At 42.1% G+C, this 17,631-nt stretch overlaps 1 protein-coding gene and 1 non-coding gene across 8 annotated transcripts in view; one reads left to right on the top strand and one right to left on the bottom strand.

Annotated features, from left to right (window-relative positions):
• Positions 1-17,374, top strand: part of SNX9 (sorting nexin 9) — a 124,029-nt gene extending 106,655 nt beyond the window's left edge. For 4 of the 7 annotated variants that reach the window (XM_003897994.3, XM_009205806.4, XM_009205808.3 and 1 more), the window contains 7 exons: positions 49-152; positions 3,634-3,711; positions 8,776-8,852; positions 10,264-10,353; positions 11,454-11,568; positions 13,721-13,812; positions 15,637-17,374. In XM_003897994.3, coding sequence (XP_003898043.1) covers positions 49-152; positions 3,634-3,711; positions 8,776-8,852; positions 10,264-10,353; positions 11,454-11,568; positions 13,721-13,812; positions 15,637-15,684 — 604 coding nt within the window. In that variant the 3' untranslated portion in view covers positions 15,685-17,374. Of the gene's footprint in view, positions 1-48; positions 153-3,633; positions 3,712-6,807; positions 6,990-8,775; positions 8,853-10,263; positions 10,354-11,453; positions 11,569-13,720; positions 13,813-15,636 lie in introns of those variants that run through there. The other 3 variants (XM_009205807.3, XM_021937709.2, XM_021937710.2) reach the window with 3 other exon arrangements.
• Positions 5,715-5,773, bottom strand: LOC116275550. The gene has a single exon (XR_004184665.1). It is a non-coding gene; the product is annotated as a U7 small nuclear RNA (small nuclear RNA).
• Positions 17,375-17,631: the final 257 nt, after the last annotated feature.

The raw sequence follows: 17,631 nt of genomic DNA, 5'->3' as shown, positions 1-17,631 counted from the left end.
AGTGCTGTTCCTCCTGCTTACGTGACTGACAGCTGCCTTCGCCCACAGAGAGCAGAAGTGTGAGGCTGTGGGGAAGTTCACCAAGGCCATGGATGACGGCGTGAAGGAGCTGCTGACGGTGGGGCAGGAGCACTGGAAGCGCTGCACGGGGCGTAAGTCCACTCCTTACAGCGCACTGGGCTCGTAGGGGGGGATGCAGGCTCAGTTTTATGTCCCTTATCATAGAAGGGAACCTGCTGCCTCAAACAGAAGTGTATTTGGTGGACAGCAGTAATGTCCCTCCTGTGATTCTGTTTAATCTCACTTCACCCGAGTTAAACCACAGAAAATTGACTAACAAAGCCAGGTTAAGAAATCTCATATGGAGCACCATGTTCACTTAATTAGTTCCAGTAATTTGGGGCTTTATAATCTTTGGAAAATTAATCATTTTTGCATGTTTTGAGAGTGCTTGTAGTTATTCTTAGTCTCATTATTTTGTTTTTTAATCTTCATCCATTTGGTAAGATGTTGTATATTTGACTAAAGCCATAGTGTTTAGAAAAACCAGTATAGTTAGTAGTAAAAATATGTCAGAGCAGAAGCACTGCTGAGGGGAGAGTGTCACTGTCAGTCACGGCTTTCTGCCCACTCTGCCGTGTCCCTAAGAACTTCCTGCCTCCCTCCTTCTTTTTGGTTTGTAGGCTTTCATTCTGCTGAAGGTTTTTCCTGTATTCCCCAGAACTGTGCAGCTCTGTCGCCACACATGGCCCAGGATAGATAAACAGTCACGTATCCAGCTGTGGGGCTAATACTGCGGGCTGCTGCCCTGTTACTCCCACAGGCTCAGAGGCTGCAGAATGACTTATCAGGCCCTGAAATGCTGGGATCGCACTGCTGTCCAATGCGCAGATGTCTTTGACTCCCTTAGAGTCCTAGGACTTCTCTCCTTTATATCTGGTCTGCCCTTATTGCTATGTCTTAACCTCTGGAGAAAAGGGCCTTCTAATCTATCACTAAGAATTTTCTGGCCTTCACTTCATAACACCGTACAGGAATATTGGTTGTATTCAGTTTTAAAACAATAAAAATGTTTTCTATTTTGAATTATGAGTAATATATACCTACTTTTATATCGGCCTTTGATGCTCAGCATAGGAAAGGGATCTGTTCTTGTAATGATTTTTTTAAAGGTGATATTTTTATGCTAAAAAAGGAAAACAATCAATTTGAAATCCAATAATAATTTTAAAGAGCAGGAAACTAAATATGGAGTGACTCGTAGATGAATTAATAAGATAGCACAGCAAAGACAATGCCAGTATTACTATTCGATCCAGATCTGAAAATCCAAAGCCTTACATCGGAAATCAGTAAACTATGGTCTGAGCGCCAAATTTGGCTTGCCACTTATTTTGTAAATAAAGTTTTGTTGGAACACACCCATGCCCGTTTATTTGTCTATTGTCTTTGGCTACATTTGTGTCATAATGGTCGAGTTGAGTAGTTTCAACAGAAACTTGTGGCTCCATAAAGCCTAAAACGTTTACTATCTGGCACTTTGCAGAGGAAGTTTGCCAGGCCCTGCCTTACCTCAACCATTGGCCAATGCTACCTCTACCTCTTCCTCTACTAGCGGCTTTACCATCCACATATTATACAAACAGAACAACTTGTAACATACCAGCTGTTCATGCTTGAGGGGCAGACACCAGGAATAACAGTTGTTTCTTTCCCATAGCAAAGAAATGTGATGCTGTATCCTAAATGTATAGAATTAGCCCTGAGAAAATAATGTATACAAATGCAGCATCTAGAAAACAAAACCTGTGTCAAGACTTTGGTCATAGAGGAGGACTCATGAACAAAAGGCGAATTGACATTGTTCTCTAAAGCAGAGGTCCCCAGTCCCCAGGCCATGGGCTGGTACATGGAACATTACTGCACAGCAGGAGGCAAGTGAAGCTTCATCTCTATCTCCAGGCGCTCCCCATCACTCACATACCGCCTGAGCTCCGCCTCCTGTCAGATCAGCGGTGGCATTAGATTCTCATAGAAATTTGCACCCTATTGTGAATCACGCATACACGGGATCTAGGTTGTGAGCCCTTATGAGAATCTAATGCCTGATGATCTGAGGTGAAACTGTTTCATCCCCAAACCATCCCCCTGACCCACTGTCTGTCCGTGGAAAAATTATCTTCCATGAAACCAGTCCCTGGTGCCAGAAAGGTTGGGGACCGCTGCTCTAAAGTATAAATGAAAGAATTCAGTTCTAAAGGCAGTGAATTAATTTTGACCATAAACTCTTGCAAGACCATCATAACACATCATTTAAATCTGTATGTTCTTTGAAAGCCATTTTTCCTGAGTGCAAATTTTACAATTGCATTTTTTAAGGATATCATAAAAATTTGGGATTATGATATCTTTTAAAAAATTAAATGCCTTATGTCTAATGTCCGATCACCTCCATGTCCTGTGTAATTCACAAGGCTAAATGTAGAAAGTAGGGAATGCTGGCCTCAGGCTGCTCTTTTGTGGGGTGGGGAAAGGGATTTGACTCAGGCATATCTCCTTCTCTTTCTTAAAATAGTTCTTTAAAATTCCTGATGTGTAGAATGAAAACTCCAGCACACACTCTGCATGGTGAACCACATGCCAGGCGCCTTTAGGTAGAGAGGCAAAACTGAGGTACCAGAGGGTGGACAATTTATTAAAATTAACTAAGCTCATGTAATTTGGATTCATGTTTCCTGATAACTGCAGCTTATAGACCTTACCTCAAATGTCTCTGGCCTAAATATTTTTTAAAGAAACATTAAAAGTTTTCTTTTTCTGCTTTAAAAACTGCAGTGAGTCTTTAAATGCAAATAATGGTTTCTTTTGAAAGGCAAACAGATGCTCCATTTAAGGGACTCCATACAAATGCAAAGAAAGTAGCCTAAGGTGCAGAGACTCTTAGAAAGTTCTCCAAAGTGATCCTAGAATCTTAGCACCTTAAAAAGAAACCTTAGAGGTCATTTAGTGAAATCATCTCTTCATACAGATGAGAAAACTCATACCCCTCTTCCCTGGTCGTGCGATGCCTGACTGTTGTATTTTCCTCCACATCTCGTTGCTTTCAGTCTTTGGTGGTCATGGTTTGCAAATGGTCATTTATGTACCCGTAACAGAGTGGGAAAGTCGACGTGTTTGGAATCACAAGTCCACATTCAGCATTTATTAGCCGTGTGACCTTGGGCAAGTCAGTTATCTGAGTCTCACTTTCCTGATCCTCTCCATGATGAGGACGGTGTCTCTGCATCTGGTAGAGGGGCTAACGCGATGATCGAGCACAGTGTCGCTGAAAGTACTTTGTAAGCTAGAAACCATCTAAAGGAGCTTCCATCTCACTTGCCTCTCATTTGATGAATGAGAATGTAGGAGTGATTGTCAGTAATAATAGCATCCACCTTTAATTGAACAGTCAATTAAAAATAATCGAAAGAAATCTGTTGAAAAAATCACTTTTGAAACAATATTTTATGAAGGAATATAGACTATTTTGAATCACTTCCAACGTTACGATAAAGTAATCACTTTCAGGAAATAGTTTAATCCCATTTCAGTTTGCTCAGAAGACTAATCAGTTTATTCCTTTTTCTCTTTCAGCATTGCCCAAGGAATATCAGAAGATAGGAAAGGCCTTGCAGAGTTTGGCCACAGTGTTCAGTTCTAGCGGCTATCAAGGTGTGTCTTTCTTCATTCATCCAGTGGGCCTTTAGAGCCTTATCCAGACCTGCTGCCTGCAGACGCTAACTCCCTCCTCAGTGAAGCACCCTGGTTGTTGGTGTGTAAATTGGCTAGGCTGCTGCACTAAGGACTTTTGCACCCTCATCCTAGGACTTTTGAGAACAGCCAAAGGTGGTTATAATTCGTATTTTCTTGCTAGCTTGTTCGCCTTTTTTTGCTCTCAGGTGTAGCATTTTTGTTTCAACGCCATCAGTTTCATTTCTCTGCCAAGTCTTCCTGTTAACAGAGGCCAGATTTGGTGGGGCACAGTGGCTCACACCTATAATTCCAACACTTTGGGAGGCTGAGGCGGGCAAATCACTTGAGTACAGGAGTTTGAGACCAGGCTGGGCAACATGGTGAGACCCCCATCTCTACAAAAAATCAAAAATTAGCTGGGTGTGGTGGTGCATACAGGTAGTCCCAGCTATTTGGGAGGCTGAGGTGGGAGGATCACTTAAGTCCGGGAGGCAGAGGTTGCACTGAGCCATGATCTTACCGGTGCACTCCAGCCTGGGTGACAGAGCAAGACCCTGTCTCAAAAAAACAAAAGCCAGATTTCATCAAGGCCATTTCAAGGAAAAATATTTGACCAAGTAGCAAGTGTGTGTTGCCTGTTTTCTCCTTAACTCATAACTGTTTCAGCTTACCCTATAAATATGTATCTTACCCATAGAATTTAGAGTTCATGGTTTACATTGGCAGCACTTAATGAGAACAAGTTAGCTCTTTTTATTAAAAGGAAAAAGAGCCCAGGCAACATAAGGAGACCCCATCTCTACAAAGAAATAATAAAAATTAGCCAGGCATGGTGTCACACACCTGTAGTCTCAGCTGTTCTGGAGGCTGAAGCAGGAGGATCGCTTGAGCCCAGGAGGTTGAGGCTATGGTGTGCCATGATCACACCATTGCACTCCAATATGAGCAGCAGAGTGAGACCCCACCCATCTCAATGAGGAAAAAAAAAAAAAAATGAAAAGGCATTTGTCAGCTAGGTGGCACCTATTAAATCTGTTATCTCCTGTCACTTACAGAAGTGATAGAATTGGTACAGGTGTTGGTCCTGATACTCAGGGCAGACAGTGCTTTGGATGTCAGTGTCTGAATATTTTAATAATAAACTAATAAGAAATTAGTTTCTTACCAAAATGTAAGATTTAGGGCTCCCACCTGGGAATAGTTCTCATTGCCCTGGCCTTACCATGTCTTACAGTTGACACTTTAGACCAGAAGTGGTCTTTGAGGTCTAGACTAGCAACTCAAGGCCAGAACAGAGAAGCGTCTTGGCCCAGGTAACAAGTAGGTGATGGAAGAGCTGAGATGAGAGCCACGCCCATTGCTTAGGGAGGAGGCAGATGCCTTGGATCCCTTTTGGCATGGTGGCTCTGTGATGCCCCAACAGGGTGAGAACATTTGTCCTAGAGATGCTGGAATTTTGCGCAGTTGGTCCTGATGCTTCCTTACTTGTCAGAACTCACCTGCAATCTGCCTTCCTCGAACCTCACCTTACAGCCCTCTTACTGTTCTTCAGCCTAGCCCACAGCTTCCCACTGTCACCTCTTAGGCCATAGAAGTCCCTGTGGGAGAACCAGCTCTGCATTTGAGGTTCCTCCAGCTTCCTGTGCCTCGTGCTAGCCCACATACCCCCAGGAAGCCCATCACCTAGCGGGGCAGGGCGCACCCTTTTCTGAATTTAGTTGATTTGAATTTCTTCATTTTCATGGTGCTTCAGTGACTTGAGAGAAAGGCATGACTGTTTTAGTTGATTTGGTATTTTTGTATTATGGCAAGAGCCGTAGTTTCCTGTGGTGTCCATATCCTAATTGAAAATAGAAGCCCCACAATTACCCCTTTAGTAACTTCAGGATTTGTTGCTGGGATCCCTAGTAATTTGGAGTCACGTAGAAACCTTAGAAACGATGTTGAACTGAATCATCCATTTTGTTGTTGTTGTTGCAGAGAGAGGTTTCCTGCAACCTGGAAAACCTGCTAGACAAATTCTAAAAGAGCTATAACACTGAATCATAGAATTTTAAAATAGCAATTCACTTCTTTTCCTGGGAAGTGCTAGAAGAGACAAAGATACCACTAACTATTCATGAAATATGTTGTTATTAATAGAGGATACAGGTAATTGAACCAAAAGTCTTGAAAAGAGGGAAAAGAAGACAGTTGGTAATCTGGGACATGGTTTCTAAAAAGTTCTTCAATTACTTTGTGCTGTAAGTCTTTTCATATGTTACTGATCCTCATAAAAATATGATAGAATTCACCTACCTTCAAAGTGATCAGATTCTCTCCAGAGTTGTATAGTCTGTGTAATTTTAGCCTGAAGCAGCATAGAAGTAAGGAAACGTAATGATATGAAGCAAGGTGGAGTAGAAAAGGATGCCGGTGGCAGCAGGGGTGAGGCAGCGCAGCAGCAGGGGCAGCCTGGGGAGAAGGTGGGCCGCAGAGCGTGAACCTGAGACTGTGCCCGGCTCCACAGGCTCATCCATGGGTTCCCCACTGGGAGCTGCCTCGTGATCCTTTAACATTTTCCAGACTGTAATAATCAATACATAATTAAATATTCATATTGCAGATACCACTTTTTCAAGTATTAAAAATACTCAATGTATGTTTTATGTTGAATATCATTCTACTTAAGATACTATTTTAAGGACGCATTCAAGTTCCTGTTGACTGGCTTTTCTCCCATCGCAAAGGACAGTGGTCAGCAGTGTTGAGTACTGTGTCTCATCACATCTGCTTGCTCAGATGTGTTGGTGTCTTTGAGCAGTGCTATGCTATGCGATCTTGTAATAATGTAAATAAGTTTGAATCCTAGGAATATTCTGATTATAGTAAAAATAACTTCCAGTGCTCCTTTAACAGTTCATGTACTAACTTGAAATAATATAGACTGTTAGCATGGCCCCTGCACAAAACCGTGAAACATTGCATATTGTTATGGATGATCATATGGAAATATAAGTGATAAAAATTCTTAAATGATGATGGGGGAGGAGAAAGACATGGAAGGTAAACTTCTGCTTATATCTTGTTTTGTAGAGTTGACTTTGGAATAATGTGAATGCTTTACATAATTATTAGAAAACAAATTTAAATCAAAATGGAAAAAATTCCTAATCAAAAGCAAAATAAAACAAAAGACTTGATACATCAAGATGAAGGCATAGCACACAGAGGAATTATTTCAAAGCACCTTAAAATGGCATTTTATATGCCCCCAGGAGCAGATGCCTCAAGGTCAGAAAGACTATAAGAATGTTAGTTATTTTCACTAAACGTGTAGTCAGTATCATGTTGGTATTGTTATTCTGAAACTTCTAAAACTGTTTTCATATTGTAGGATAAATCAAATATGTAATTATGTTACTGTTGTTAGCAATTAAGAGTTTTAAAATAAAGTTTTAAAATAAATGAAGAAAACCCCTAAAGTCATAAATTTGCTTTGGAAACATCAGTGTAAGCTCATTATGTGTTTTCTCTCTTAAAAAAAGTAAAAAAAAAATTAAAAAATATATATATATACACACAATTTGCCTTTCTGTTAAAGCCCTGGAAACAATTACCCAATCCAGTAGCAAGAAGCATTCCCTGGCACCAATCATAAGGTTCACTTCCTACCACAATGAACCAGGGTTCCTATCAAAAGACTTAAATACCAATTGGAAGAGCCTACCACTGGCCAAAGAAAAGAAAATTTGAGCATTAGTGAAAATGATAATTAATGCGGAATGAAGCATATCAAATATTTTTAAATCCAGAATTATAAAGATGCTTTTTAAGAAATTAATCTCAGTTACTCTTAGAGAATGGTGGGGGATTAACTCATTATTTTGAAAACTGTAAAGAGAAAAAAGAATTAAGCACTTAACCTGCTTTTCCTATTCAAACTCTACCTCTGGGTAACCAGAATATTATTGATAGAGGAAAGTTGATCCTTATGGAAGTATTTCAGCCAATAAAGAAGGAATGGTAGAAATAGAATAACACCGTTTTGCAAACTCATACTAAAATAAAAGATCCTTGGCCGGGCGCAGTGGCTCACACCTGTAATCCCAGCACTTTGGGAGGCTGAGACAGGTGGATCACCTGAGGTCAGGAGTTCGAGACAAGCCTGGCCAACACAGTGAAACCCCATCTCTACTGAAAACACAAAAAATTAGCTGGGCATGGTGGCAGGTGCCTGTAGTCCCAGCTACTCGGGAGGCTGAGGCAAGAGAATGGTGTGAACCCGGGAGGCGGAGCTTGCAGTGAGCTGAGATCACGCCACTGCACTCCAGCCTGGGCAACAGAGCAAGACTCTGTCTCAAAAAAGAAAAACAAATAATAAAATAAAAGATCCAGACAATGGTCATTCTAGATAACGATCATTTTCTAACATTCTAAGAGTAGAAATAACTGGAACTGGTGGCGTGTGACTCTGATCAGGCCTCTAGGTGTAATAGCTAGTGTAAAGAGAATACAGGGACAGAGGAGTGTGTGCAGTATCACCAGAGATGCAGCCAGCAGCATCCAGAATGCAGGCACCAAGGCACACAACAAGTTCAACACCCCACGAAAAGAAACGTGCAGGGAAAAAAGGGGCCGAGGGAGAAGAATCCACAGAGTTAAGAAACGCATCAGTTCTGTGCTGTGTGGACCTTTACATTCTGATTCAAGCAGCCAGCTCGCCCTGAGAGGCTTCATTATAGCAGAGTGACAGTCTCGTCTTAGGTGTCATAATGGTACTGCCTCATGTTTTAGAGTCCTCATCTGTTAGACAGGATTTATGGATGAGATACTGATATCCAGTGAAAGCGGGTCGGGGTGTAGATGAACACAGGCTGGCGAGAGCTGCCAGTGGGGAAGGCAGACGGTGGGTGATAGGCATTCATTCTGTTCCCACTAGTTTTGAAAATGTTTGAAAGTTTCTATAATAAAATTTACCAATAAAACCAATAATAAAATTTTTAACAAGTGAAAAGAAAATATGTATAACTTATAACCACTGATAAAATTGATCATTTTCAGGTGAAACAGATCTCAATGATGCAATAACAGAAGCAGGAAAGACTTATGAAGAAATTGCCAGTCTCGTGGCAGAACAGGTACTAACATAATCACACAATTCCAGTTACAATTTGATGCTGTCTAGTCCACATATTTAATTTAAAACATGTCTTAAGACAAACTTCCCAAATAAGTACCCTCCTCTTTTCTGTTTCTGTGTATCTTTGTTAATTGTATTTAATCATGGTTTCTTGGATTAAGACAAAGTGGATGGATAAATTTGTCATCAAGAAATCTAAATAGGCCAGGCACAGTGGCTCACAACTGTAATCTGGCACTTTGGGAGGCCAAGGGGGGTGAATTTCTTGAGTCCAGAAATTCGACACCAGCCTGGGCAACACAGTGAACCCAAAAAAATTAGCCAGGTGTAGTGGTATATGCCTGTAGTCCCAGCTATCCAGGAGGCTGAGGTAGGAAGATCGCTTGAGCCCGGGAAGTCGAGGCTGCAGTGAGCCGTGATCATACCACTGCACTTTAGCCTGGGTGACACAGTGAGACCCTGTCTCAGAAGAAAAGAAATCTAAATGAGTGTACCCCAGTATTGATGCCTCTGATCTGTTCTTAGCCATCAGGGGATTCTAATGAACAGGAAAGAACGCTGGCTCAGATCTGTACGGACCATTGCTTAGCCTCTCTGAGCCGTAGTTTCCTCATCTGTTAATCTGCAGTGGTAGTGCCTACCCTGTATGGTTCTCAAGATTTAACAGCTCGTAAATAAAAAGCACCTGCTACAGTCCCCAGGACAGGGCAGGTCCTTGTCATAGCTACATAGCTTTTATTGGAGTCTTTAGTACCCCAATTTCAGGGTTTTTTTTTTTTTTTAGGTAACAGATAATAAGTTCCCTTAAGAAGAATCTAAGTTATTTTCTAATCCCTTAATTTAAAAAAATTTTTTTCAGATGACTTAAAGCTATGTTAATGGATGCACACATGTGTACACACACTAATGTGGTTATGGGCTACTTTGCTAATACTTCTAAAAATGCATTCATTTTAGAGATGTGAGTAACAGCTATTAAAATTACAATTCAGAAAAATTGAAAAATTTTAAATTGCCACTTAAAATGATTACTGGGTGTTTTAATAACATTTTTATATTCTCTGCTCATATTTAAAAGTTAAACTACAGCAACTCATTTGTTTGTATGTAAACATACAGCATTAGCTGAACTTTCTTCCTTCTTGGTGGTATATTTTGGGCCATGACAAAATAATTTTACAAACCAACTTAAAAATTACATGATGTTTTGTCATTTTCTTTACAACATATGAGTCAAAGAAAGGCAGTCTTGGGAGCTACTTTCTTTTAGAAAAAGTGATCTGAATGCTTAACACTCAGTAATGTAGTGTAGCACATGCAAGATTTACAGTCTTTGCATATAATGGTTCTCTTTTCCTTGATATTCTGAATTTCTCTACTAGTAACAATCAGCTTGTATCTTGTTATAGCCAAAGAAAGATCTCCATTTCCTGATGGAATGTAATCATGAGTATAAAGGTTTTCTTGGCTGCTTCCCTGACATCATTGGCACTCACAAGGTAACCTGATTGTAGACATTTATAGAAGACAACAGCAGGTGAAGCAGGCAGACATGCACAGTAGTATTGGTTTTATATGTTTATCTTTATTATTAAAAAAGAATCTGTAATTCCCGTTAGAAAGGTTTTGTAACTGAATTTTAGAATTGGTTTGGGGTGTTCTCACATAATGAATTCTGGTTTTCTCTCCCTTTTTAAAAAGTCTGTACATCACCTCAGGCATGAGTTGTGAGTGTTTTATGTCAACCATAGTAGTCTAGTATATTGTGATGTACTTGGATTTGTTAGGAAAATGTCTGCAAAGGGCTGGTCTGTGATCTTAACAGTCCTGGCATGTGGCCATGTTAGCATTCTGCTTTATAACTTAAATATCATGAAGGGGTACCATAGGTAAATTAGGTTTGTACAACCTCAGATAACTTAATATAAATCGCAGAACAATTAGCTTGTTGTCGAAATGTATGCCAGCAGCATCAGAGTTGTAGGCCTGGAGCCTAATTAATGCATGAGTATAGAGTTGTTCTTTCCAGACAGTCCTAAATAACGAGCAGCATGATGATACTGGAGTGGGAGATGTTTGGCAGCCTTTCCAGCCACTTCCATCTAAGTCTTTAAATGGATTCAGCGCCTCTTAAAAAATCAAAGGAAAGCCCAGGACTTACAATCAGCACACTTAGGCACTCGCTTATAAAATATTCTGTTGTATAAAAGAAGAGAGAGAAAGTGCCTGTGTGCGAACACTGCCCTGGACCTAGGCACGTGACTTTCAAAACCTGCTAATGCCTGATTTCCATTATGTGCTACTCTTCAAATGGCACCGGCTTCTGAATATCACGGAGATGGTGTGCTGTTTGCTTTTCTTTCTTGTTGTAGCATAAAACTGTTCATTTTAGCTTAGTGACATTTTTTCAAGAATAGCAGCCTTTTTGCTTCCAAGGGACTTGAAGGAAGTTAAATTTAGATGCTTTCCTCTCTTGTTTTGTGGAGGTATTTCCTGTTCAGTAGCAAATCAGTTATAGAATATATTAGCATTGTTGTGTTTTAAACTAATGACTAATCATTTCAGCTTTATTCATACTGTTGTATTTTGTATTTCACAGGGAGCCATAGAAAAAGTGAAAGAAAGTGACAAACTCGTTGCAACAAGTAAAATCACCCCACAAGACAAACAGAACATGGTGAAGAGAGTCAGCACCATGTCTTACGCGTTGCAAGGTAAGATGAAAGGGTCCTTATGAGGTGCTGGTGGAGGTTTTTTTTTCCCCAGCAAAGTTTCCCTTGCTAGAGAAATCCAGATGTGAGCATCTTGATAAGTAATTGAGACGCTTGTGAGCCCCTTGTTTGCAGGATCCCAGTGCTGATGAAAATCTGTAATATTTATTTAATTTTTCACCTGTCCACCTTATCTAGCTGTGAATGACAGCTTGATTCAAACTGCACATTTTATTATTTCTGAGAGACATTGAAGATTCCTTTTGCAATCTGTGATATCATAATGCTCTATTAAATGCCAGAGCTCAGCTTTTAGCAGTCTGTAATGTGCGTGCCTTGGGATCATGGAATGTGAAGGGGTTTGGGTATGTCATTTTAGGCACAGTTTTTTTGTGTTAAAAAAAAAAACAAGACATGAATTTGTATAGGTTTGAGTGTTTTTGAGCAGATGAGAGCAGCAGGTGGATTTTTCCCATTGGCAGATGGGTGGATGGCATTTGTATGGGCAGAGAATGGAGAGCGTGTTCTGTTAGGAACAAAAGCTACAAAATCATGGTGCTGGATTGTGTCATGGGCGTGAAAGAGTAAAACATACTTAGAGGTTATTGGGAAATAAATTTTGAGTGTGAAAGAACTTGAAAACTCTAGACTTGATGTGGGCATTAAGAAGCCATTAAAAGGGAGTTAAAAAAAATCAATCTTCAAGGGAGAAGGATTTGCTGGTTATGGAGAGGAGATTGGAAAATGCAGACGCTGTCCAAGAGCCCAACCAGAAGACCATCACTGTTGTAGTCTGAGCTTTGAGGACCTAAAGATGTGGTACTGGGGAGAAGAGAAGGAAACAGATTTGCAGGCTTTTCCAAGGAAGAGCTTTCAAGACTGGGGCATTCATGGGAGAAAGAGATGGACGAGGGAGTGTCCAGAGCCAAGGCCACTACAGCAAAAACGAGGAAACCTGATTGAAGTTTTGGGTTTTGAAGGGTTTGAAATGGGAAATTTGGTTTTGAACTTCTGTTTGAGGTTATCCAAATTGATAAACACAAAGCTTTGTACAACTTCAAATAACTGAATGTAAAATGTAGAACAGTGTGTGTCATGGGAATCTGTGCAGCTGCTGGCTTTCTCAGCCTGGAGGGTTTGGGAGAAGGCGGAGTAGGAGGCATCCAACGGAGGCAAGGAGGCCCTCTGATGACGAAGACTCCTCCAGAGTTGGGGGTAGGGGTAGAGGGGCACAGAGGAATAAGGAATCCAGGTATTCAGCAAAGATGAAGAAAGATCTCCCTCAGCATCCAGTCCTTCTGCCCTGTGAGAGGCTGGGTTCTGATGGCGCCGCTGGTGCTCATGGACAGCAAAGCTCCCCGGACTGAGGAAGGGCCTCCCGCTGTCCCACATGCTGCCCGGCCTTTCACCAGAAACCTGCTGAAGCAATTGCTGCGCAGAAGGGAGCGGGGCAGGGCCCCCAGGTGCCTCGCTAGGTCCCATGCAGACGCACTGGAAGCTGTGAACTGCAGTCATCTGTAGCGAGTATGACCAAGTAGTTTCTCTTGGATCAGTTCTGTTAGAGTAATAGTCCACATTTGGGTGATTTATCTGTATTGGATTTTATAGTTTTGATTATGCAAGTCAGTGTAAGTCATTCATGTACTGAAAAGTAACGTTTGTCATTAACTGTTTTGTTTTGTTTTGTTTTGTTTTGTTTTGTTTGAGACAGAGTCTCGCTCTGTCACCCAGGCTGGAGTGCAGTAGTGCAATCTCGGCTCACTGCAACCTCCACCTCCCGAGTTCAAGCAATTCTCCTGCCTCGGCCTCCAGAGTAGCTGGGATTACAGGCACCTGTCTCCACACCCAGCTGATTTTTGTATTTTTAGTAGAGTTGGGGTTTTGCCATGCTGGCCAGGCTGGTCTTGAACTCCTGACCTCAGGTGATCTACCCACCTTGCCTCCCAAAGTGCTGGGATTGCAGATGTGAGCCACTGTGCCCAGCTCAACTTGTTTTTCTAACCCTTAGTAAAGTGATTTGCCAAGAGCTGACACTGTACCGCAGCCAACCAGATTAGGTCCGGTTGATGATTAATTGTAACTGAGCAGAGAAACCAGGTGTTGCCATTTGAAAACTTGGAGGGAAAACTGATTGATGTTTTGGTTTTGGTTGTAGCTGAGATGAATCACTTTCACAGTAATCGAATCTATGATTACAACAGTGTCATCCGCCTGTACCTGGAGCAGCAAGTGCAGTTTTACGAAACGGTGAGTGGGCGTCCGCGTGCCTTTCACATGTACTTGAGGAGAAGGTTCCTGGTAAACCACTTTGACCATGTAAAGTTAATCTGTTTGTATTCTTTAATCCTAAGTAAGAAACCAAAGGAGCCTAAATTTTGGACAGGATATTTTTAATCTCCTAATTCTGTCTGCCCTTTGCTTTTTGGGTAACACTGGGTTAAAAAAGGTTTTCTTCTGAAGCAGGATCTTGGATGCTAGTTGCAAGGCCCCAAGACGTTCCTTATCGTGTGGCTCCTTCCCCCGTGTCACAGCCTCTCTGTGCCTCTGTGCACCAGGAACGGTTCTGAATGAGATGAGGTCACCCAGCCGTCCCTGGGGCTCCATTGGCAGCTGGAACAGGAGCCTGGCACCACACAGGAAAGCAAAGGCAGCCTTTGCTTTTCATGAATGAGGTTTTCACAGTGCGCCATGGAAATCGCAGAGAAAGAAAAAACAAAAAAGTGAGACCTGGAACGGTTCTCTTCACAAAACAATAACGAAAACTTAAACTTTTCTTACCTCTGCCTAGTAATTTTGTTGTTTACCAGAAAACAAAGATCTAGTAGCATGTCCACCTCAGGCACCTGCAGGTAAGTTCTGTAATGTAGAATCCAGCTTCCGCTGGCGGCCTTGCTGCCTACCCAGCTCTCCTCTGGCCCTGGGATCTAAGCCATGTTCATGGGGAGTGGTTTGCAAGCCCCCTGCTCACAGCCATACTGGTGGCCTCTGCAAACTGGACACTGCTGAAAACGCCTGTCTCCAGCAGCCAGTTCTTAAAGGAGAACTGTGCTTGATATGTACCTAACGCATATTTGTGAACTGTGTCTGGTACAGTTGGTTTGGGAGACTAACTTATGGGAGGAACTCACCTAAACCCTGTCCTCCCTTACAGGACATGGGCCCTGTGCTCTTTAAATGCACACTTTTCTCGTCAGTTGGTGCCATTGTGGATTCGCCTTTCATTGTGTATTAGAATATAACAGATTACATTTGTCTGTGTGAGAAAATAATGCAAGGGAAACTCTCAGAATTTTGATAATGTTGATTTATTGATTTTCAAGTCCAAGTATGATATAGTTATTTATGACATTGTAATTCAGAATAGAAAACCGTGTATTTCATCACTGTCTTTGCATAAACCTAAGTAGCTGATACAACATTGTCAGGTTTTCAATCTAAGTTTTATGGCACAGTAACCCTTAAGTTATTAAAATTTGCGTATGTGTTCGTGGAGCAGACATATATTGAGTGTTTCTTGTATACCAAGCCCTCACTCTGGATGTTTAGCATCCAGGGATGGATAAGACAGCTGCGCCTTAAGGAGCAGGAGGCCCTGGCGCATAGACGACCGCAGCGCCTCCTTAGCTTCACAGGCAGGCTCGTGCTGTCTGCACACCCAGCAGTGACAGAGCAGGGTGTGGCCAGGGCGACATAGCCTTCAGGGGATTCTGGAAGCTCATACTCCTCCAGGAAAGGAGGGGGCTCTAGGCAAGCATGAAGACCTGAGCCCCCAGCTCATCTGAGGGAAAGCAGGTCGTCTGGAAGCGCCGCTAGGGCAGAGGCGGGGAGCACGTGCAGACGCCCACCGGCAGGAAGGGACCACCAGGGCCAGCTGGGGCCTCAGTGCTTGCCAGTGCCATTCGGGGTTAAGGTCTCTCCAGCAGGAACGCGGGGCAGGGCTGGTGCCAAAAAGACCAGTTAAAGAATTGGAATTTGTGTAATGTTTAACTTGTTGGAGTTGTGAATAAAGAATACTGTGAGGTCGTAATGGGAGTGATATCTCAACGTTATTTTGTTTTGCTTTCTTGTCAGATTGCAGAAAAGCTGAGGCAGGCCCTCAGCCGTTTTCCGGTGATGTAGGACAGAACGGGCCTTGAAGAGAATGCTGAGCGCTTTCTCCTGACTTGGGGCAATGCAATTCAAAACTTTTTTTCCCCTATTATTCAGAAAAAAAAGAAAACCAAAAAGAAACAGAGTTGCAAAAAACTGCGTTTATTTTATTAGCCACCCTAAATGCATCAGTTATTTAGGGATGGTCTTTTGTTCATTTCCACATCCATTATTTAAACCAGTGGAAATCGTCTCTATTTTTGGAAAGTACTTAAAAGTTACCAGAATTTTCAATGGAAAATGAGGGGTTTCTCCCCACTGATATTTTACACAGAGTCATAATTTATATGTCTTATAAATTATATGTCTTATATAATTTATAAGTCTCCCACAATCTTCCAGTTCTTACCCGGTGTCAGATAATTAATTCCTAATTACTTTCTTAAAAATACGAACTATGCCAGAATAAAAAATATCTATGTTTGTATATTTTTATAACTCTTTTCAGTCCTCTGGGGTTCCTATCATTGAGGGGTGTCTTTATGCCTTTCACTGCCACAGTTACGGCTCAAGTGCTTACACTTCAGGATGGAGGAGGCCGGGGGCCCCGGGGCTGCCAGCACCATCATGGTGTGTGGCAGGTGGGCCATCCCATGTCCCTCCAGGGGGACCCCACAGCCTGGCAGATGAGCACATACCCCTGGCCACCCGTGTCCTCAGCGTCATTTCTGATGTGTTACTCTTATGTGAGGACCAGTGCTTTCTCTCTTTGCACTTTCTTCCTAATCATGGTTAAGGCAGGTTTTATGCCATAAAGAATACATTAGAAGAATTGAGGGACTTTTTAGAGAGTTTTGTGGCTTTGGTCTAACGGGTGAGTGGCTGTGTTCAGGACGGCCTGGGGGAGGAGGGCACCACACACAGCACCCCGGAGCCTCTCGTCCCTTCTTATTCTTTGGCTGCTCCTCCAACGTGGTGAGAAGTGCTGTTGCGGGGATGGCACACTGCTTGGTTTGGATGGCGGGTTCATGGCCAGTTGGTGTAATCAGCAAAGAGAAAAAGCACAGTTTAGCACCCCTGCCCTCCCCATTAGATGGAAAAGTGTAGGGACTGAGAAGGGTTGCAGCCTGAACAGCGTACAGAATCCTGAGGACTCTGAGATTGGAAAGAAAGAACAGACCAGTGCCCTTCCTGACTGCATCCGAAACTTCACACAGGAGTTTCTGAGCACCAGCACTTCAGTTAATGGCATAAAGTAAAACAGGACCTTGGCACACCGACAGCTCTAACTCAACACTGGCAGCCACCGTCTCGCTTCTGCGGAGGAGCGCGTCCGTCTCCCACAGGTGCCTTACTGCGTTCCCTCCCACCGCTTTCATTTTTCTGACCTAATAATTATGGGAAATGGAAAGTCTGGGCCAGCATCAATAAAACGACACCAAAAATAAGTAGATGAGGAAATCAAATGAATATGAGAACATCTTGTTCTTTAATATCACGGGTTTTTGTTAATGTTTCATGAGTAATTTTCCCCACTTGATTTTTCTTCTATAAAATCCCATAGAACAATGTTTATGCTATAGCCATTTAATATATGTACAAATTGTAAAGAATATGTATAAATGTTTTACACGAATGTAAGAGCATGTAGAAGCCAACATACAAATAAATTGTTTAAAAAAAACTGTACAGTAAATTCTCAAAGCACTTTTTCAAAACACTTTTTGGCCTTTGTGTGTGATTTTTATTGTTGTTGTTAAGTGCTTTTTATTCCAGCTGCTGAAAATGGTCCAGGTAATGAATTCTTCCCCAAATCCTACTTCTTTCTGACATGAATTCATCATTTCAGTTCCATAGGTCAGTGTTGCAGTCCGGGAAGCACATCATAACCACCTGGGAGTTGCAAGAAGCAGACACTCACCCTGTGTCCGCCTCCCTGATATTCGGATTTGACTGGTGTGAGGCAGCGGCCAGGAA

The sequence above is a fragment of the Papio anubis genome, chromosome 6 (assembly GCF_008728515.1).
Source record: "Papio anubis isolate 15944 chromosome 6, Panubis1.0, whole genome shotgun sequence".
Lineage (NCBI taxonomy): Eukaryota > Metazoa > Chordata > Mammalia > Primates > Cercopithecidae > Papio > Papio anubis.
Note: the sequence above shows the minus strand (reverse complement) of the source record. Positions and strands in the feature narration are given on the sequence as shown.